Source organism: Mus musculus, chromosome 16, assembly GCF_000001635.26.
Source record: "Mus musculus strain C57BL/6J chromosome 16, GRCm38.p6 C57BL/6J".
Classification (NCBI taxonomy): Eukaryota; Metazoa; Chordata; class Mammalia; order Rodentia; family Muridae; genus Mus; species Mus musculus.
Window position 1 is genome coordinate 14353040 of NC_000082.6, and position 23264 is coordinate 14376303.

General features: G+C 46.6%; 1 protein-coding gene across 4 annotated transcripts in view; it reads left to right on the plus strand.

Annotated features, from left to right (window-relative positions):
* The first annotated feature begins 8413 nt into the window (after positions 1 to 8413).
* The window catches only part of Abcc1 (ATP-binding cassette, sub-family C (CFTR/MRP), member 1), a 113426-nt gene continuing 98575 nt past the window's right edge, over positions 8414 to 23264 (plus strand). For 3 of the 4 annotated variants that reach the window (XR_003951767.1, XM_006521839.4, XM_017316888.2), the window contains exon 1: positions 8414 to 8604. Coding sequence is in view for 3 of the 4 variants with exons in the window: in XM_006521839.4 (XP_006521902.2) it covers positions 8557 to 8604 (48 nt within the window). In the remaining variant the exon portion in view is untranslated. The remainder of the gene's footprint in view (positions 8605 to 23264) is intronic. The other variant, NM_008576.3, reaches the window with a different exon arrangement.

Genomic DNA, 23264 nt, shown 5'->3' on the forward strand with positions numbered 1-23264 from the left:
GCTGAGAAGCTGGGGTTCCTCCCTGAGAGGCATTTGCAAATGCTTCATTTGCATACCTGGAGCTGGAAGGCATCTTCCTTAGGGCAGCCCTTACTTGTGGGAACCGTTGTTAATTTCAGGACCAAACCAATATGACCAACCACCTTATTTTGGGCTCCCAAAACTGTGAGCGTAACAACCCCCATTCCTCAGGCATGCTTTGGTTTGTGTTCACATGTATTGTGTGTGTGAGTTATGCCCATGTGTGTGGAAGCCAGAAGTCATCTTTAGGTGCCTTCTGCAATGATTTTGTCCCACTACTTTTTAATAGATTTCTTTTTAGTTATGAATATGTGCATGTGAGCGTAGGTCCCTCGGAGGCCAGAATTGCCCTGGAGCTGGAGTTGCTGTGGGCTGCCTGTAATTTGGTGCTGAGAACCAAACTGTGGGAAAAGCCACATACACGCTAAGAACAGCAATTGCTCTTGACAGCTCCTCTCCCCAGCATCACTACCTTATTATTATTTTCTTATGTACTATGTGGTGTTTTGCCTGCATATGCATCTGTGTGAGGGTGTTGGGTCCCCTGGAAATGGAGTTACAGACAGTTGTGAGCTGCCATGTGGGTGCTGGGAAATGAACCTGAGTCCTATGGATGAGCAGCTAATGCTCTTAACTGCCGGGCCATCTGTTAGCCCCACCACCTTATTTTTGAGACAGAGTCTGTCACTGAAACTGGAGCTTGCCAACTCAGCTAGACTCCTAGCCAGCAAACTTCACGAGTCCTCCTGTCTTAGCCCCCAACACTGAAATTATAAGTGGGGCTTGGCTTTTTATGTGAGTGTTGGGGATACAAAATCAGATTTTCTTGCTTATACAGCAAGTACTTTATCAACTGGGCTGTTTCCTCAGCCCTGTCCCTTCCTTCCTTCTTTCCTTCCTTCCTTCCTTCCTTCCTTCCTTCCTTCCTTCCTTCCTTTCTTTTTTTTTTAGATTTATTTATTTATTATATGTGTGTACACTGTAGCTGTCTTCAGACACTCCAGAAGAGGGCATCAGATTTTTGTTACGGATGGTTGTGAGCCACCATATGGTTGCTGGGAGTTGAACTCAGGACCTTTGGAAGAGCAGTCAGTGCTCTTAACCGCTAAGCCATCTCACCATACCATCCTGTCCCTTTCTTTATAAACTATGCAGCCATACTAATCTAATGCCGGATGTGGTGGTATAAGCTTTATCCCAGCATGCAGGAGGCAAAGGCAGCCGAATCTCTGAGCTGTAGACATATTGAGTCCCAGGCTAGTTAGTGGTACAGAGTGAGGCCCACCTGAATAAGAGTAAGTCTTTCACAGAGGCATCTGTGTTTAGTAAGCTTTCCCATAAACTCCTATAATTGTACTACCTCTCACTAGTACGTTTCTTAGTTTAAAGGTAGAGAAGCTTTTTTTTTCCCTATAAAGGATGCTCAACCTGACAAGAGCCCTATTTCTTGAATCTCTTTTGTAAAGAGTAGCTAATCCATTAAAATTGTGAGATTCGGTTCCCTGAATAAACCTCCCACACGAGACCTGGTGGGTTGTATGACTTTATAGATTCTGCCACATAGATACAACAATGCCCATCCATGATTCTAGTGTCAGGGGATCTGACACTCTCTTCTGGTTCCTTGGGCAACAGATAGGCATGTGATGCTCAGATGTGTATGCAGGCAAGATACCCATTCACATAGAAAATAAATTAATCTTTAAAAAATTATGTGGAAAGTGACTGAAGAAGACATACATGGTGGTTTGAATGAGAAATGTCCCCCCTAGATTCAATTTTTTGAGCATTTGGTTCCTTGTTAGATTTGGAGAAGTTATGGAACTTTCAGGCGATGAAGGAATTGTGTCACTGAGGCCAGGCACTGGAAGTTTATTGCCTTGTCCCACTTCAGTTAACCTTTTCTGCTTCTGTTTTTGTAGATGAGATGTGATAACTTTCATCTTCCTGCTCCTGGAACCACACCTGCTACTTACTCCCAAGGCTCCTCTCATGATGGACCACAAACCACAAACCAAAACAAACTCTGTCAATTGATTTTGGCAATGCAATTTCATCAAAGCAACAAGAGGACAACTGAGCAATATGCATAGCCCCCCAACCTTCCCCACCCCTCACTCCTTCATCCCACAGTGACTGGGCCAAGGTCCAACAGCTAGGAAAGGAGATAATAGAAATTTGAACCCAAGCCTGCAAGACCCCAAAGCTCTCATGCTGGAGTTCTGAGCTCAGGGGCCTTAAGAACACTGTTTTTATAGCTACGTTGTAAGTGGTTGTGCATGGGTTGTTGTCAGAAGGAGCATCTTCAGATGATATCTGCTACAGCTCTCAAATATCTGCAGAGCTGTTACGCAGAAGAGAACTGGGTTCTTTGTGCTGGTGGGGATAGAGGCCAGGGCCTTCTGCACGGTAGCCAAGCACTCTACAACAGCCACATCCCTAGCTCTTGATGGTGTTTTCTTATGAAAACCAGAGATGGGAAGTTTTACCTCAGCCCCTGACAAGACAAGAACTCAAAATGAGGTTTCATTCTAGAGAGCTGCAGCCTTGGGGAAGGAGCTGGATGAGAAATTTGTCTCTTGGCAACAGGAGGAGCCAGTGGTCTGACCATCAGTGTTTCAGCAGCAAGGAAGAGTGGGGCCCCTCCCCATGCTTACCGGTTCCTTATTGTATTTTGTCCCCTCCCTGTGTGTATGTTGTATGCATGTGTGGATGGTGCTGTTTGCATGTATGCATGAGTACACATATGCTCAAGTACCACAGCATGCTTTGTCCTCACATCCACCCCATTAGAAGCAAGGTGTCTTTGTTATTCACCTCCTCCAAGACCAGACAACCTAGCTCCTATATTCCTGGGAGTCTCCTGCCCTATATCTTCATAAGAATGTGGGGGCTGCAGTGTACACCACCAGACCCTGCTTTATGTGTGTGCTGGGGCTCAAACTCACATTCTGTCACTATGCAACAGGCACTTTACCTATGTCACCATTTGCCTAGTCTCTACCCCAACTTCATCCATCCTTCATGAGCCCTCAGATGGTGAGAGAATTAATAGTCTTTTTTTGGAAGGGTGGTTTGGTAGTCTCTATTAGAACGTTTACTGTGCCTATACTTTAACTTAGTCACAGACCCAGCCATTAAGAACAGCTAACACATTCAATCCAGCTCTCCCCAGCTAGGTGCTAGTTCCCTGTATGCTTCTTCCCTGTATGCTACTTTGGGTTTAGAAAAAGAAACTAGATAAGAAAGAGACATCTTGCTTCCTGCATCCATTGCTGTATTGCTTCAAGATATGGAATCGGACTAGGTGCCCAGACAGTGGATGAATGAATAAAGAAAATGCAGTGTGTATACACAGTGAGATATTCATCCATAAAAAGAATGGAATCCTGTCACTTATGAGAATGTATGTGGACTGGAGAGATGGCTCAGCGGTTAAAAGCAGTGGCTGCTCTTCCAGAGGTCATGAGTTCAAATCCCAGCAACCACATGGTGGCTCAAAACCATCTGTAATGAGATCTGATGCTCTCTTCTGGTGTGTCTGGAGACAGCTACAGTATACTTATATATAATAAATAAATACATCTTTAAAAAGAATGATAATGTATGTGCTTTTTCTTTTTCTTCTGCAACCAAACTACCTGATAGAAACAACTTAGGAGAAAGATTTATTTTATTTTTAGATTAATTTATTTTTGTTATATGGATGTTTTCTCTGCATGTATGTATTGTGTATCACATGAGTGCCTGGTGCCCACAGAAGTCAGAAAAGGGCTTCTGATATCCTGGAACTACAGTTGCAGATGGTTGTTAGCCACCATGTTGGAGCTGGGAATTGAACCTAGGTCCTCTGGAAGAGCAGCCACTGAACCATCTCCCCAGGCCGGAAGGGTTTTAGCTCAGGACTTCAGAGGGCCCATGCAAAGGTGAAGGTAGAACAGCTGTTCATATCCTAGACGGGTAACATACCCTGGAATGGTCCTTTTCTGGTGACCTATTTCCCTCAGTGCAGCTCCACTTCCTCAAATCTTTATAATCTTGGAAAAATTAATAAATCGCTTAATTTACTTAGAAAATAATAGATTACTTTCATTATTATTTTTAGAGATGGTGTCACTGGGTAGTGAGCCCTGGCTGGCTTGGAACTCACATGTAGACCATGCTGGCTTGGACTTCTCAGAGATTTGCCAGCCTCTGTCTCTGTGCTGGAACTAAAGGCATGTGCCACCACACCCAGCCAGTTTCAACAAAAATAGCACTAGTAGGTAAGGACCAGGCATTCAAAATATGAGCCCGAGGGGTTATTTCCATAATAGATAACATCTTGAGGCTTTGTGTGCACTGAGTCCGATACAGACCAATACTGCTGGTCTTACTCTTAAGCAGAAGCAGTAGGGGTTGGGGTCGGGGTGGGGATAGGGTGGTGTGGAGGGAGTGGGGAGTTGGGGATGGAGGTGGGGGTAGGAACTGGGAGCTGGCAGGGTAGTTCTAGGACTGGAATGAAGGAAACATGAGGGCCTGAGTTTGGATCCCTAGCATGTCAAAAGTCTGTCATAGGCGTCCTCTTTCTCCTTCTACTCTTTCACCTCCTCTCCTGTCCTCCACTTTTCTTCTCCTCAAGCATTCACCAAACTACTGACCTCTTTCTCCCCTAAACTTATTATACCAAGCACACAAGTTGGTAGCTACTCTGTCTGTTTAACCTTGAGACTTTCTCTGGGGCTGCTTATCAAAGACCACATACTGGCAGAACTGGAAAGGCCTTCTGTGAACTTGAAATTCAGAGACTCCAGAAGCCCAGATCAGAGCTCAGCCAGTCTAAGGATAAACTACAACCAGATTATATCCCCAACTCCTCCCCCACCCCCCAGGAGCTGGTGCTGAAGATCCTTACTGCTCAGGCCAGACTGATTCCCTTGCCCCTTGGAAATTAGAGAGCTGTGATATCTTACCCACTGACCACACGGCTGCTGCTCCTTCTGGTGCTGGTGGCCACACAGGGTGTACACTCCAGGACTACTTGGTCAGGACTGGACTCAATGTTTACACTAATCGTCACAAGGAGGATCAAGGTCAATCAATGTACAGTGCAGTCCCTGGTGTTTCTGGTGTTTCTCCACAAACACCAGCCAACTCTTACTAGGACATTTTCTACCCAGACCAATTCAACTAACTGGATCTCTGTGTAAAGAAGTCATCAAATGGCCGGGTGTGGTGGCACACACCTTTGATCCCAGCACTTGGGAGGCAGAGGCAGGCGGATTTCTGAGTTCGAGGCCAGCCTGGTCTACAGAGTGAGTTCCAGGACAGCCAGGGCTACACAGAGAAACCCTGTCTCGAAAAACCAAAAAAAAAAAAGTCATCAAATGATGATTTGTCTAAGACATCTGTGTCTGCGAATGCTCCTCTAACTTGGGATCCTAGATCAGCAGGAGGACCAGAGCTGGTACAATGAGCTGATCCTTGATGTGTCCCTGTGCAAAAGGACTGTCAGTGCTGGTTAGAGGACTGTTGTATCTTCTTCACCTTCAAGAGAAACTGGTACAAGGTTTGGAACAGGACCTCAGGACATAGCTAGTGTCCTGCAGGAGCTTCCTGCCACCCTTCTACTTCCCTATGCCTTAGGCCCAATACAGGAAATCTGGTGTCACTCCTACTAGGTCAGCAGCTTCAGCCTAGGGAGTGGTCACTGCATCCAGATGTTGTTTGGCTCAACCCAGGGAAACACCAAGGAGGAGGTGGTGAGATTCTACTCTGAGGTTATGAGTGGAGTTATACTGCACGGGCCTGGCCCCAGTGCAGCCTGCTGTAATGCTGCTCTGGGGCCTCAGTGGAATCCCTTATATCCTGTACTTTCTGGGTACCCCTATCTGGCTTAGTCACCCATCTCCCAGCCCCCTTCGTGGCAGGGTCTGTGGCAATCAATTTAAATAGAACAGACGTTTCACATGGAAAAAGTATAAAAAAAGCACCATGCACAGTTCACACTGATAGTCCCAGCCCCTCAGAGGTTGAGGCAGGAGGATGTCTGGGTCTCCTACACCACAACACCCTCAGTTTATCCATGCAGTTCTAGGGCAGAATTTCCTGTGTGAAATGCAGGCCATCCCACTGGACAGAAGTGTTACACTCTGTCACCTGTTCACTATCTATGGACTCTGGCTCCGTCCCCTTTCGCTCAAGCTTATGCCTGTCTGTGTAATATCCCTGCTTTTGCTTCTTTTGAGTGTCTCTCACTCATGCCACCTGCCTCTGCCTTCTCCGTGCTAGGGTTAAAGGTGTGTGGAGCCCTGCCCAACCTTTCCCCTTAATTTTCAAATGAAATGAAATTTATTTTGTGTATATGTGTGAGTGCAGGTGCAGATGTGCTCTGGAGCACTAGTGATGGTCAAAGAAGAGCCTCAGGAGTCGATCCTCTCTTGCTACCTTGTGGGCTTGGGAGACCAGGTTGTCAGAGCTGCATGCAAGCACCTTTGCTGGATAAGCCATCTCACTGGCTGTCTCTGATTTATTTGTTGAGACAGCATCTCTCACTGAATTTAGACTTCACAACTGGGCTAGGCTGACTGGCTGTTGAGTTCTAGGAATCTGCCTGTCTCCATCTCCCCAGGACCACATTACAGATGTGCCCTGACACATGGGCGTTTTCTGACATGGATGCTGGAGTCCAGACTCCAGGTTCTCAGGTTTGTGCAGTAGTACTTACCCAGCTAAGCTTTGTCACCAGAACTGCTCTGTTCTACGTTTTGTGTCAGGGTCTCATGCAGTCCTGGTTGGCCTCGAACTCAAGATCCTCCTTCAGCCTCCCAAGTACTGAGATCGTGGGCGTTCACCACCAGTCTTGGCTGCTTCATAGTTTTCTTATAGGCTGCTTTCCTCAGCTCAAGACACAGCCCAGCCCAGGCTGGAATCCCAACCATGCTTGTGTTTAGCTCAAAAGCTTTCTTTCAGAAAGCCTTCTAGACTTTTACCTGAGCAGGCCTGGCCCCCTTGATCCTCTTTATCCCCTTCCTGGATCTTGCAACAGTTTCAAATACACTTTCCGATTATGAAAGCATGTCATTAAGATCTGTTGCCTTATCACTAAAACACATGAAAATACAGCTCCACTTTCCCGTCTGTCAGATCTGAGCATATTCCAGCTGCTAGCTTGCTAGAGCCTAGCAAGACTCCTGCTATACAGCAGATGCTCAATAAATATGGGTAACAGTGCATTGAGAATTGTTACCTGAAAGTAATTATCTTTAAAAAACTTATTCACAGAGGTAAAGAAACTTCCTGCCAAGCCTGATGACTTGAGTTAGCTCCCTGGAATCCACAAAGTTCCACAAAAAACAACTCTCCCAGGCTGTCCTGACCTCCACAAGCACAAGTTTATATACACACCCACACACATACACACATAGAAGTAAATGCTGTTACTACAACCACCACCTCCACCACCACCACCACCACCACCACCACCACCACCAAACTCTTATTCATACTGAGGGGGACCTGACTTGTGGTTGACCTTCAAAAATTGTTTATCTTACTCATTTTCTTTATTACTTTTTAAATTAAAATATTTTTTCAGGGGTATACATAGCTCAGCTGGTGGAGTGGTTCCTGCTGACAACAAAACCTAGGAGGAAGCCTGGGTTTTGTTGTCAGCGCCCCAGGTGGCTGGGGTAATAAGAAGTGGAGGAAAGGTGATGCACACCTTTAATCCCAGAGCTTGGGAGACAGAGGCAGGCAGATCTCTGAGTTCGAGGCCAGCCTGGTTTACAAATTGAGTTCCAGGACAGCCAGGGGCTTCATAGAGAAACTTCAGTCTGTCTTAAAAAAAAAAAAAAAAAAAATGGAGGCAGAGGGGCTCACAAGTTCAGGGTCATTCATCCTCTACTACATAGTGCTTTAGAGGCCAGATTTAGTTATTATATGAAACCCTGTCCCCAAATTCCTCATACCAAGTAATAAGGAAATGAGTTATTTCCTGGCTGCACTCAGAATGGGAGAAATTCCCAGGGTGCTTTGCAGACCATGGAGGAGGGGTGGCAAACTGGTGTTCAGGATGGAGATCTCAGTGTTTAGAATGGATTCATAGGGCTCCTGATTCAAACGAACTACACTTCTACTCGTTGAGGGACTCTGAGCGAATTTCCTCACCTTTCTGAGCCTCAGTTTCCTTATCTGTTCTCTTTCCTTTCTTGGGAGCTCACATCCATATCCCTCCAGGTGCAACTGAAGGAAAAAGCCCTAAAATCACGCAAGCACCGAGCGTTCTCCCGCAGCGGGGGGCCAGCGGTACAGTTAGGGTCACCTGGGATGAAGCCCAGGTGTGGAGGGCCCAGTGCGGGGTTCTTCCGGGCCGTGTCGGCTTTAGGAGCCGCCAGTGAGTGGGAGCTGCAGACGAGGCCTGCAGGCCCAGGCCAGGGCAACTCGTGGCCGTGCTCGCTCCCACGCGCGGGGCGGGGCGGGGTGGGGCGGGGCTGCATCCCGGTGACGCGGGCCAACCGCGCGGCGCTGCGCCTCCTCGCTCAGCCGGCCGCCCGCATGGCGCTGCGCAGCTTCTGCAGCGCTGATGGCTCCGATCCACTCTGGGTAAGGTGGTGGGCCGCGGGGGACGGCGCGGGGGCGACCGGGGACTCGGAGGACGTGGGGGGACGCTGGGACGCGCGGACCCAGCTGCTCCCCTAGCCGGAGCCCTGCTCTGCTTACGCGGGGATTCGCCACCCGGGCCCCGGCGTAGCCGCCGCTCTCTTACTCTGGGGACCGGGTTCCGGGAGAGCTGGGTGTGTGCGGGGAGGTGCCTCTGTGCTTTGGGGTTCTGCCATCGGGAAGGGACGCCAGATCTGGAGGCAGCAAATTGGGGATTTTCTGTGTTTTGTGGGGGTAGGATCTCCGTTTACCGCGCACACACTATCATAGAGCACCGTGCAGGAGCCCAGACTCTAGAAAGGGACTTCCCATCGCTTGTGTTGGGGTTCCCCACTGTTTGTTTTACCTCTCGTTTACTCTGGCTTCATGTTTTTTTTTCTCATCCTCTCTCCTTTCTGCCTAAATGCTATCAGGGAACTTTAAGGAAATAAGGAAAAGCCAAGAGAGGGGAGAAGGGCCTTTCTGTCTCTTTTTGTAGGTTTGGGGTGCAGTGGAAAATGCCCTGGACTCTGTAACCAGGAGAGTGCCTTCTACTCTGAGTCAGAGAGACTCCGCTGCTCTGGGGATGTCCCGGGGACTTCAGGCCCTCTCCAGGTAGCTTTCTTGTGAAATGATCCTAGGCTGGGTTCCCTGGCTGACTGCTCTAATCTCCAGTGCTTGTGTATTTCGTGTTCCTGTAATGCTGTTCCTGTAATGCGATTTGCCTGTTATTCCAGAACACTCCTGCATCACATTGTCCTGATTATTAGTGACTACAATAGGAAACCCTGGACACAATGACTTTTCTTTTTGTTTGAGAAACAAGAAAAACATCCCTGTTTCTTAGCAGCTGATGGTTAGCGCCCACAAGTATTTGTTCTGTTTTGTGGTACCTCCGTGATAGACTGCATTAGGAATGATGACCCCTGAAGGCCCCCTGGGAGACTTTTGGGTGAGGAGGGTGCCAATTTTGGTTGAGAAACTTACCATACTTGGATAAATGGTTCATTTTAAAGCCAAGAGGTTGGAGGTTTCTCCAGAGCTGGAAACAGAGCTTGTGATTTACATTCGGGAGTCTGCAAGAGATAGGTGCCTGTTTGCCACACAGGAACACTGTGTGTCCTCTACCCTTGTGCCAAGTGTAGAGACAACGAGGTTATTTTGCAAGAACTCAGGGGGATCTGGGTCACTAACATGGGTGCTGGAGTATTTCCTGAATTTCTTTTTTCTCTTATGGTGGAGGGGAAGTAGACATTAGATTTTCTACCAGTTTGCATATTTTATTTTTGCATATATATAACACACACATACATATATTGTGTGTGTGTGTATGTTTGAGTGTATGCATACCATGGCACATGCGCACATCAGACTTGTGTGGAACTCTCTTTCCACAGTGTGGGTTCTGAGGTCCTCAAGCCTCTCACCAGTTCACATCTGGATGTATCCTATTGTTGCGCAGTGATGACTAGGAAATGTTGGGAGGTATTCTCTAGCTTCTAATATGCTAAAAAGCCTACCCAAGAAGCCTGACTTGGTGTTCTTTCCTTCTTGGAACTTTTTGCCACAGAAAATGAAGATGGATGGATTGTGTTTGGCAGTAGTGGTGGCTGGCCTTCCCCTTAGGCAGCTTCCCATCCTCCCTTAAGTCTCATCTTGCAGATTTCCTTTCGGCCCCTCTTCTCTCTCACTGGTCTAGGCTTGATGGACACCCTGTTTCTGGAGTCCTGGAATCAGAATGGGTGAGAGGGCCACTGGCAAGCAAGAACTTATGTGTAGCTAGAGAATCCAAACACAAAACAGAGTGGGTTGGTTGGCCTGGTGTGCACCTATCTGTAATCACACCATTGGGAAAGCTGAGGCAGGAGAAGTGAAATTCAGGCCAGCTGTGCTAGAGCAAGACTGCTTCAAAGAACAATAAACTAAAGTAGGTGGCTTTGCACCAGCATATCTATACCGCTGCCACACCCTGCCATTCTAGACCTCACCATCTTGAGTTGTTTCATTGTTTACTGTGCTCAGTTTCTATAGAACAGCCCTTCTGGGCTGCGGCCATGGTCTTATCAGTGTTCGTGGTCTAGCCTTCTCTCATGTATTGTATTGTATCCCAACTGCAGCTTCCCCTCCCTCCTCCCCTCCTTGTTCCTCCCTTCACATCCCCATCTTCCCCAGATCTGCTCCTGTTTCCCTTCAGATGGGAGCAGATGCAGAGACCTACAACCAAATATTAGGTGGGACTTGAGGAACCACAGAAGATGGGGAGGAAGGATTGTAGAAGCCCGGTGTGAGGACACCAGGCGAGCACAGCCCACAGAATCAGCGAAGCAGGGCTTGTAAGGACTCCCGGAGATCGATGGGAGTGGGCTGCTGTCCTTTTGCTACTGGTACTTGGATCCTTTTAGGACCAACATTATGCTTAGAGAAGTCAAGATTCCAGCCGTCAGGAACCCTCTCGGAGTCTTGCTCCTGGGCTAGCTCGGGTCTACTGCTGAGAACTTACAACCTTCCCTTGTGCAAAGGTCTAGGATGAGAACAGAGAAACAATGTTATGTAAGTGGAAAGCTGAGCTAAGAGCTGGCAGGGGCTTGCTTTATTCAGTGGGAGTGTGGAGCTGGTAGGAAGTCCGTGGTTTTGTGGCTGATCTTTGAGAGAAGGTTGGGAAAAGGGACTTGGGCCTTTCTTTGTAAGTTACTTAAAAAAAAAAAAGTATGAGGAAATGGCTCAGTGCGCAAGCGTGCTTGATGTATTAGCAGGGAGACCTAAGTTTGAGTCCCAGGACCCATGTAAATAGCCAGCCCTGGCTCTGTCTATAACTGTAGCATTGAGCGGGTGGAGTTTCCCAAAAGAGCAAGTTTCAGGTTCAGTGAGAGACCCTGACTCAAGGAAATATGAAGGATGATAGAGGAAGACACCTGGCATACTCCTTTGTCCTATAAATTGGTATGTGTGCTCTTACACATGTACACACATGTATATATCCCACATCTATATATCACACACAGTAAATTAGAAAATTAGAAAATATGTATTAAGCCTGGTGCAGGCCTGTCATCCTGGCTACTGAAGAAGCTGAAGCAGGAGGACCACAAGTTCAAGGCTAGCCTGGGTAACTTATAAGACCTTGTTTTAAAATCACATGTAAAAAAGGACTGGAGATTAGTTCTGTGATACAACACTTGCCTAGTAAGTCTGAGGTCCCATGCTCAATTCCCTGACCTCAAGAAACAAAAACAAAAGTGAAGAATAAGAAAAGTATCAATTTCATGCCTAATGTAGAAATATTGGAAAACTCAGTCAGTTGCATAGGTGACTGCTCAGAGCAAGTCCCTGTGTGCCCTGTGTTCAGAAGCTGGCTCTGCAGCTAAGATGGGTTCTACTCTGTACCTCAGTTTCCCCATGTAGAATAATGGAGTGCCTAGCCAAGGGTGGTAGTTTGAGTGCTGAGTAGAATTCTTGGCAAGCACTGGGAACAGTGCTCCTTGGTACCTAGTTAGCACTCAGTAGATGTACGGGCTTGTAGTTGGGTGGGACTCCATAGTTGCATCTGCTGAGAACATCTGGGCATACACAAAAGTCAGCAGCAGATGGGCCTTGCAGGCTCTGGAGTGAGTTGGCTATGGGGCCTGATTTGATTTGTGGTACCTTCTAGCTTTCCACCTCCCTGAACATTGTAACCGACCAGTTGGCAAACAGGTCCCAGTGACTGGTGTTCCTGGGGTAGCAGGAGGCCCTGGAAAGCCTGCCTGCTTTGCTTTGCTTCCCTCTCTCCTTCCTTACCTCCCTCCCTCCCTCCCTCCCTCCCTCCCTCCCACTGCCTTCTAAACTCCCCCCCCCCCCATCTTCCTCTCTCTCCTAAGATTGATTGCTGTAGTCAGTCAGGTCGACATTTTCTTCCCCTTACCAGATAGATGGATGTAGCATCAGTGTGCAGCCCAGAATGGTGGGGTGTGGATGCCAAGATAACCAGGCTTTGGGAACTTGTGGTAGGAACTGAGACTCCTGTTCCTGCTCTGTGGCCTCGCCCCTTCGCCTTGCAGGAGGAAGCTGTGGCTCACACTGTGGCCGAGCCAGGGTCTGGGGATGGGTGGACCAAGGTCTGGGGGGGGGTGTCTCTGTTCCTGGAGCCTGCTGGACTTCTCTTGGAGGGGCTTCACCTTGGGAGCATGGTGGTATGTGACTTGCCAACTTGATTTGGAGTGCTTGCAGAGAACCCCTGTGGGGATTCAGGGACATTGGGAGGAGCTGAGGCACCTCTAGGAAGATGGTCCTTTCTCTTGGGGAACAAATCCTGTGGTGTCCTTGCTTGTTTTTTTGTGATTTATTTTATGTGCGTTGGTGTTTTGCCTGCATGTGTATGTGTGTATGTGTGAGAGAGTGTGTGTGTGTGTGTGTGTGTGTGAGAGAGAGAGAGAGACAGACAGACAGACAGACAGACAGACAGATTCCCTGGAACTGGGCTTGCCGAAACCTGTGAGCTGCCATGTTGGTGCTGGGAATTGAACTTGGGTCCTCTGCAAAAGGAACCAGTGCTCTTAACTGCTGAGTCATCTCTCCAGCTCTTGTGCTTCAGTGATGGTGATGATTCTCTTCCTTCTCCTCCTCCTCCTCTTCTTCCTCCTCCTCTCTCAGATCAGGGTTTCTCTGTGTAGCCCTGGCTGTCCTGGAACTCACTCTGTAGGCCAGGCTGGCCTCTAACTCATAGTCCTGCCTCTGCCTCCTGAGTGCTGGGATTAAAGACTTGGGCCACCACTGCCCCTGCTTGTCCTTGATTCTTGTTTTCTCCTACTCTCTCTATCTGCCTGTTCTTGCAAAATGTATCCAAACTTGTTAGGGATGCCTCCTGAATCCCAAGGTTCTATCTACTGACTTGTTTTTGCATTTGAATACTCTATTTATTTTTGTAGGGCTGGGGACTGAACTTGGGGTTTTAACATACTGAGCTATCTGCACCTCTAGCCCTCTTTAGCTTTTTGTTTTGAGACAAGAGTCTCACTAAACTGTCCAGGCTGTCCTTCATCTGTATAGTCTAGGTGACCCCTGAACTTGTGATCCTCCTGCCTCAGCTTCCCCAGTAGTTGGAATAACAGGCCTGTACCATCACACCCAGCTTCCTGCCACTCTTCTGTCCCTGTCCTCCCTTGACCCCTGCAGTCTAGTGTCAGTCCAGCAGCCAGAATGCTTGCTTTTGTCTTTTATTCTTTTGTAGTGCTGGGGATAGGATCTAGAGCCTGGCATTAGCTAGGCTAACACTTCCCTGTAACTGCAGTCCTAGCCCCGAGGAATCCTGTTAAGAGAGAGCACAGACCCTGCCCTTGCTATGCTCAGCACCCTTCAGCGACTCCCCAGTCCTGGAACATCTGACCCTGCTCTCTCCTGTCCTAGTCACTGCAGTCATGGGGCTCCCCAGGCATCTTTCCCTGACCCCTGCCACTCTTGCATGCCCAGTTTTCTGATTCTACCTCATCGTTCTTAATTTTTCTCATATATCAAAAAGTTTACTTAGTTCCCTTTTTTTGTGTTTGTGACTCTAATCCTAGTATCTAAGACAGAGTTAGTAATTACTTGTAAAATGAATAAGTGACCTAAAACCCTAGGATGGCTTTCAAGTTGCTCAGAGGCCTCTCTGAGATGATCAGGATAAAATGCTATTCTGTGTTCAGCTGCTTGTGTTTCATTTTGTAATGGTTCACTGAGGTCATGTTCATCTGTTTTTCCCTGGGCCCACTGCTTTGCATCCAGTAGGCTCAACCAACATTTCTATAAATAAATAAAACGAAATTAAGTCTACTTATTTAATTAGAGACATGGTTTCCTGAATATTCCTGGATGGTCTGAAATTTGATGTGTAGACTAGGCTAGCCTCCAATTCATAGGCTGCCTGCCTCTACCTCTCAAGTGTTGGGATTCAAGGTATATGGCACCATGTCTGACTTTCTGTTGTTTTGTTTATTGAGACAGTCTTGCTTTGTAGCTCGGGCTAGCCTGGAACTTACTACCTTCCTTCCTTAGCCTCTTGAGTGTTGGGATTATAGACCAGTGCAAACAGACCTGCTGTGGTGTTTTAAGTGTGTTTTCCAGCCTACCTCTAGGCTGGCTGGGCTTTATTTATTTACTTAACCTTTCATCTTTTATTTATTTTTTATTTTTTAAAGGTTTATTTATTATTATATGTAAGTACACATCTTCAGACCCTCCAGAAGAGGGCATCAGATCTCATTGCAGATGGTTGTGAGCCACCATGTGGTTGCTGGGATTTGAACTCAGGACCTTTGGAAGAACAGTTGGCGTTCTTAACTGTTGTGCCATCTCTCCAGCCCCCTAATTTTTAATTTTTTTAGTACACTTATTTATTGATTTGGGAGTGGGTGCACACCAGTGCCGTGATGTGTGTGGAGGCAGGAGGACAACTTTCAGGAGTTGGTTTTCTTTTCTTACCATGCAATGTGCCTTTGCCTGTTGATTTGTCTCACTAGCTCTGTTGTTGGATAGGGTCTCATAGTCAGGCTGGCATCAAACTTGCTGTACAGCTGAGGATGACCCTGAACCCCTGAATCTCTTGCCTATGCTCTCAAGGACTGGTATGCATCATCACCAGGCGTGGTTCTTGACTTTATTTTAATTATGTGACCTACTGTCATCTCCACTATTTATTTACTGGAGGATCTTGCACAAACACCTGGATTTCTGACTTCTCCTATAATATTGGATAGCACTGGACCTCACTATAGCCACTACTGGGAAGCAGGCCTGAAGATCCCACCCCTCCTACTGTTGCGCTCTCTCTCTCTCTCTCTCTCTCTCTCTCTCTCTCTCTCTCTCTCTCTCGGAAGGCCAGGTGTCCATTGTCTTTGCTTGTACTTTGTCACACCTGGTTGAGTCCCTTCCTGAGTGGAGTCCATGTGGCATCTGTTTGTTAATATTTGAATTGGATTCTGTTGCTTCATAGCCTAACCTTAAGATAACTGAACTGGGGTTTACCTGATTCAGTAGGTTATTTTATTTTGTTTGTTTGGGACAAGGTCTGACTGGGACAAGGCTGGCCTGGAGCTTACGATGTAGTTCAAGCTTGCTTCAAACTCTTGATTCTCTTGCCTCAGCCTCTCAAGTGCTGGGATTAGAAGATGTGTGCCACCAAGGCTGACCTTTAGATTTTAAAAGAAAGATTCTTCATCCTCCTCCTCCTCCTCTTCCTCTTCATCACCATCAACATGATCACCATCAACATGACCACCATCAACATGACCACCATCAACATGACCACCATCATCATTGAAGCAGGGTCTTTCTGTGTAGCTCTGGCAGGTCTGGAACTCTAGACCAGGCTGACCTCAAACACAGAGATTGGCCTGCCTCTGGCTCCAGAATACTGAGATTAAGTAATTAAGTACTTTTTGGGTTTTTTGAGATAGGGGTTCTCTTTGCAACCCTGGCTGTCTTAGGACACAGTAGACCAGGCTGGCCTTGAACTCAGAGCTCTATCTGCCTCTGCCTCCCAAGTGCTGGGATTAAAAGTGTGTGCCACTACCCCCTGTGTTTTTTTTTTTTTTTAATTAATTTTTTTTTTTGGCAGAATACTGATATTAAACATGTGTTCTGCGGTGCCTATTTTTAATTCTCTCTCTGCTTGTCTGTGTGTGAGTGTGTGCATGCATGTGTGCATGCAACATGCCCTCATATGTTTGGGTGCCTGAAGAAGCCAGAACTTTTGATGCCATGGAGTTGGAGTTGGAGGCAATTATGAGCCTGCTGATGTGGGTGCTAGGAACTGAACTTATTTTCCTGGCAAAAGCAGTATGTGCTTCTAACCAGTAAATCATCTCTCCAACCCTTAGGTTCTTTCCTTAGCGCTTTCTGTGTGTGTTTCTGGCTAATGAACCCAGGGTCTTGAATATCTAGGCCAGTGCTCAGCTGCTTAGCTACACCTCATTCCCAGCTGGCCAGACTGGCAGCATGAAGATCCTGTCTCGGACCCAGGTCTGTTTGCTATGGCAGGAGGGTGGGCTGTAGGGTTGTTATTCTAGGTACCCTAGGATTCTGAAGCAGGTATCTGATACACACGTAGTCTCTAGGTTTTCAAGTAGGTCTTAATAGTCAGTAAAAACACCAGCTTGTAAAAGCTTGCCTGGATGTTTTACCAAGGTAAGTAAGTGGGTTGGGATGCTGAGAGCCTGGAGCAAGCTTCCCCTGTCTTGACAAGAAATTGGGGATAGCGTCTGCCTTGGTAGAGGTGTGTACTTGTGTTTTTCTGCTTGGGGCTACCTGCTTGCTAAGTGGTGAGACGCTGCGTTTGTGGGAGTGTCAGGGTGTGGTGAGGGAGAATAGAGCCTAGTTTCTCAACCCTGCCGTGTTCACAGTTGAACCAAACTGTTATTTGTGCTGTCGGGGCACCCTGAGTATTATAGGTTACTCGGCAATGCCCTGGCCTCTGCCCACAAATTGCCAGCCATAGCCACACTTGTTAAACCAAACATGCCCCCAGGCAGTGCCAAATGGCCCTCCTCTGTCCCTGAGTGTGAGATCAAAGGGTGCTTTACTGTGTCCAGCCATTCATTCCTTTTTGTTCATATGTAGAGACCAGAGGTCAATGGTAGGTGACTTACTAGGTCAAGTACCATGTATTTTGAGATGGGGTCTCTTACTGAACCTGGAGCTTTACCCATTTTTAATCAAGCTGACTGGCCAGAGGCCTCTTGGTATTTTTCTCTCTGCCTTCGCACCCTGGGATTACAAATGCATGCCATTGCTCAAAGCTCTTCCATGGTGCTGGGGATGCTTGTGCAGCGTGCACTGTAGACACACTTAGTCATCCCCACAGCTCTCATCCCCTCTGAGACAGGCGCTTTCTTCTCAGTTTGTCCTGGAACTTTCCCTTCACCTTCCTCAGTCTCTCAGTGCTGCGCTCCCCCCCACCCCCTTTCTCCTCCCTTTCTCTGAACTGCCTCAGGTTAAGTAGTTACCAAGTCCAGAGTCAGCCTGCTTTAGCACTCCTCTGACTTACCTATGGGACTTCTCTGTGCTGTTATTGGGGGCAAGGGGGGTGGCTCTAGGCTGCCATCCTGCTACCCTTGAGTCGTAAAGAAGATTTTATGGAACTTTTCCCTGCTCTTTTCCTGAGTTTTATTTTCTGAGAAGCTCAGTTTCCTTGGCCTTCTGGGTGGTTGCTGGGAATTGAACTCAGGACCTTTGGAAGAACAGTCAGTGCTTTTTAACTTCTGAGCCATCTCTCCAGCTCAAGGGTGTGGCTTTGTCCCCTTGTTTCTTCACAATGAACACTCACACTTTTTTTTTTTTTTTTTTTTTTTTAAATTATTGAGTATCTGGTAGGTGTTCTAGCTTTGCTCTGGATACTGGGGATGTAGTCTTGAACAAGACAGGCTGGGTCCATGAACTCATGGGCTTTGTGCTAGGGATGCCCCCAAACAATTCCAAATCACAGTAAAGCACACAGAGACCTAAACCAGGAGGAACTAGGGTGGGTATAAACCACCTTAACAAGAAGTGACATTTGTCCCACTATTTTGGTGGTTGAACTGGCTCTGTCCCAGAAAGAGGGAAAACCCATGCCAGGGTCCTGAGGACCGTGATGTGGTTGGAGTAGCATAGAGTACAATGTACACACACACACACACACACACACACACACACACACATACACACACATACATATATACAGATTTTCATTTTATGTGTATGAGTCTGCATTGCATGCTTGTCTGGTGCCTGCAGAGGCAAGAGAGGACACTGGCTCCTCTGGAACTGTGGTTACAAGTGATTGTGAGCTGCCATGTGGTTCTTGGAATTGTTAATGTGAGTCCTCTGCCAGAGCAGCCTGGGCTTTTACTGCTGAGCCATATTTAGCTCTTACATATTTTTTGAGACAGAGTGCGGTCCAAACCAGCTTGGAACTTGATGTGTAGCAGAGGATGCTCTTGAACCCCTCACTTCCTGCATCTGCCTCTGAGTGCTGGGACTATAGGGGAGCACTAGTGGCTCAGGGTCTTCAGAGTGGGGGATGGGAATTGGCTTCACAAGCATGAGATGAATACTCTGCCAACTCAGCTCCATTCCCAGCTCTGTATTACTGCATTTTAGCTCAGAGGAGTTACAGGGCCAGTAGAAATCTCATTGAAGTCCTGCTTCAAGTTTTTCACAGATGCATGAAGCCTAATAGAAAGGGCCTGGAAATCCCAGGCCAGGGAGGAAGAAACACTTGTCCAGAGCGATCAGGGCCTTTGATCTGTATTGGAACAAATGGGTGTGCTGTGCTGCGGATGGAACCCAAGTGCACTCTGAGATGGACCTCAGCCCCAGTCCTCCTCGTGCTTAAATCAAGCTTGTACACTTTCCCCTCTTCTCATCCCCTGTCTCATCTGTGGCTCAGAACCTCTCGAGCGAGCCTGAGCTGGGATATCCCACTTTACAGCTGCCTTTTAGTCTTCAAACAGCTTTTAATGACCAACACAGGTTTTCCTTTTTTGGCTAGGTAGATTTTCTGCTGGCTTTTAGAAAACAACTTGAAAAATTTAACTACAGGTCCCCCCCCCCCACCTCCTTTTTTTTTTTAAACAGAGCCTCTAGCCCAGGCTGCTCTCAAACTCCCAATGTAGGCAAGGATGACCTTGAACTAACTGCCTTCACCCCCAAGTGTTAGGATTACAGGTAGGTTCTACTACATCTGTTGTTGGGGACCAAACCCTTTTGTGTATGCTAAGCACAGCACAGGGCCTCACACACAGCACACCACTGAGCTGTACCCTCAGGTCCCCTGACTTCCTTTTATAGTCAGTCCTGTGAGGGAATTTCAGAATTGGTCAAGGCCTATTAAGTCTGAATAGTGCTGTTTCTTTAAGAAAAAAAAAAAAAGTAATAAGAATATGAAGGGAAAAAGTCAGGTTTCAGTGTTCTTCCCTGCCCACTCCCTCTGAAGTGAGTGAGTGAGTGATGATGATGAGAAAGAGAGAGAGAGCACACATGCACAGTTTGTGTTTATGTGTGCACATTTTCTCTCTATATTTTTCATGCTGTAAATATTTTGTATCTTGTATCCTTCACTTAACCGTAAGAGGCAATATCCTTCTCTGTAGTCTGTGGAATTTGAAAGAACAAGGAAGTCACATTTCTTACCGAGCTTTCCTTTTTATCTGTGGAAAAGCTAAGAAGCCACGGTCTCACCCTGTTCCCTCTTGGTGACTGTCAGGGTCATTATCAGTCTTTCAGCTGGTTAATCAGCACTGGGGAGGGGATGGGGCTGTTGGGGGCCCGTGGGAACATTCCTGATCATGCTTTGTGAGCAGATACATGCATATGACTCAGCAGCGTGAGTTTCCCCACCAGAAGTTGCCTGCTTGAGAGATATTTACCTTTTGAAATTTGCTAGTTAATTACTAGGTCAATACAACAGTCACACTCCCACAAATGACCCCTCCAGCACTTACTAAACACCTATTATATTCAAGGCACATGAGTCTTGAGCAAGCTGGAAGCCTGTTGGAGCTGCTTTTCTGGATGTGAGAGGATTTTGCTCAGAGAAGTTAAACCTTGCATACCAGGGAGCTGAGATCAGGAGACCAAATGAGGGTGGTTGGGTCCCTTCCAGTTTTTCAAAGCTGTGTTTAAATACGAAGCGTCTTTTTTTTTTTTTTTTTTTTTTTAAATCATGTTATTTAAGAAGTAATTAACAGTTAGACAATATGGAAGGCTCTACTTACATCCTGTCCTCAGATGTCACTATGACCTCCCCCTCACTCATAAAGCTTCTAGTTGCAGCACAAAGTTTTCTGATTATAAAAATCACACATGCTCTGTAGTCAAACAAACCACACAGATGTGTTCATGAAGATGCTGTTCTTTTTTTTTTTTTTTTTTTTTTTTTTGGTTTTTCGAGACAGGCTGTCCTGGAACTCAGTTTGTAGACCAGGCTGGCCTCGAACTCAGAAATCCGCCTGCCTCTGCCTCCCAAGTGCTGGCGTGCGTCACTACGCCCGGCTCGTAGATGCTGTTCTATTGGACCAGCCTGTAGCCATGTCCTTCCACCTGCTTGTAAAATAGATCACATACTTAAGTCTACATAGATTATAATCTTTATTCTGCTGGTATTTTTGCCATCCACACAGATACATAGAATCTCACAAATCTTTTCCAGGCTTCAGAACTGTGATATGGACCATGCCTAGAGTTCCCTTTTATCTAATATGTATCCTTGTGCATGAGTCAAAATTACATAAATTTTAACCTTTAATATAAAGGCTGATTATTTTCAAGAAGTATATAGCTAGCCTTTTCTGAATGTAAGTGAATAAAAATTCCCATTTCTAGCTGGGTGTGGTGGTGCATACCTGTAATCGCAGGCTGAAACAGGAGGCTTAGGAGGTAGAGGCCAGTCACTGCGACACGACACTGTGGTAAACAACAACAAACAAAACAAAAACAACAACAATCCATTTGTTCAAATCCAAGTCAGTATCTCCCAGAGATCGGGGAGGCTGAGGCAGGAGGTTCACAAGTATGAGATCTGCTTGAATTACAAGGTGACTTCCGTGTCAGCCCAGGCAAATTAATGAGACCCTTTCTGGAAATTAGTGAAAGTAAGGCTATATGTCCTTATGTATCATGGTGGGTCTTTTTCCTGTTAATGTATACAATGTACTGGAGACCTTGGCCCTCTGTTTTTCCTGAGCATTGTAAAAATTCTTTCCTGGGCCATTGCATATTTATTTGTGTACTAACCCGTAAGGCTTAGCCTTCTCGTGTTTTGAGTGACCATGGTAGTTAGTTGCATTCCATTTTGTGGTATTTGCTGTTAAAAGAAATTCCCATCCTCACATGACCTTGTAACAACAACCTTCAGCCTCCACCACCACACTTCCTCGTACCTGTGGACTATAACTCATGTCATTATTGGCTGTGTTTTAACATTTAAGTCACAATAGTATTTTTTTCCTCCTTTGTTCCGCTTTTTTTTTTTTCCCTTTGAGAGCAAACATTGTACTGATGCTATGAACATAGGGCCTGTTGGCTTGTTTCCTTGGAAGCCATCCCTGAAGGAGAAGGAACAGCTCAGAACATTCAAAAGGGTTACACCCCAGCCTTTGCTTTTTTTTCAGAAAAGTGTTGGCTAGCTCAAAGTTCTAGCGTGGTCCAGGAATAGCTGCTGCTGTTGTTGTTGTCCTGTAGTGAGTGTGTGTGTGTTACTGGGTATTCCACTAAAGGCCTCATGCTTGCTGGGTAACGTGCTGTACTACTGGGCTATAGTCCATTCCTATTAGTGTTCTTAAGAGTCTGTTCTTAAAAGTAGACGAAGGGCTAGGGATGTAGCCTAGTTTGCTTGTTTAGCATTTACAAAGCCCTCGAGTCCATCTCCAGCACCAATTCTATACGCTGGGTATGGTGGTACAAGCCTGCACATCCTAGCATTCTGGAGACGGAGGCAGGAGGATCAGAAGTTTAAGATCGTCCTCTGCTACATAGTGAGTTCCAGACCATCCTGGGATTCTTGAGGTTTCATCTCAAAACAAAACACACAAAACAAAGACAAAGACAACACATACCTCTCCCTTAAACAAAACCCAACAGATAGATGAGGACAGGTAACTTAGCTAAGTGGTAGAATATTTGTCTAGCATTACAGAGGCAGTACAGACAAAACAAAATAGATGAAAAATGGCATAAACAGTGACAACTTCTCTCCTATCTGGTCCCTCTGACCAGCTTTGTAGGAGAAGAAGGCTGGGGACCAGTAGCCGACATGCAAGTAGTGAGTGTGAGTGTGAGTGTGTGTGAGTGTGAGTGTGTGTGTGTGTGTGTGTGTGTGTGTATGTGTCTGGGAAGGTGACCTTGTGGTTATAGTTAGGTTTGCACATCTTTCAGAGCTTTCATAAGGCTTCATTGATTTCTTTCTTTCTTTCTTTCTTTCTTTCTTTCTTTCTTTCTTTCTTTCTTTTTTTTTTTTTGGTTTTTCGAGACAGGGTTTCTCTGTATAGCCCTGGCTGTCCTGGAACTCACTTTGTAGACCAGGCTGGCCTAGAACTCAGAAATCCGCCTGCCTCTGCCTCCCGAGTGCTGGGATTAAAGGCGTTTGCCACCACGCCTGGCTCATTGATTTCTTAACATAGGATGTGTTCCATATCAGTATATCGGGTATTGCAGCTGTAATTCAACTAGTCTTTCCTGTTTTCTTTGGCCTCACACATGATTCATGCATGATCTCTGGTGGGGTACTTCATGTTCAATGCTGGGGACAGAGCTGATCTGGCTCTGGGTAGCAGTATTCTTGGTAGGAGGAAGGAATGGAGAAAAGGCTCCCTTGAGGTCAGGCCTTTTATTTCTTGAGGGTCCAGTTGGAAGGAAGGTGTGGCCCCAAAGAAATCTGGAGATATATGGCTGGAATCAATGCCAGGAGTAGGTGGATTTGAAAACTTGTTACTTCCCAGCACATAGAGTGGGCGAGCTGCTAGATTTATGGAAACTTCTGTTTCCTTATATGTAAATTGGGTCATGCTACATATTTTTGTGTGTACTCAGATCTACATGCCTGTGGGGATGTATATATGAGGATGCCAGAGGTTGACATTGGGTGTCTTCTTTTACTGTCCCCTACCTTGCTTTTTGAGACAGGGTCTATCTCT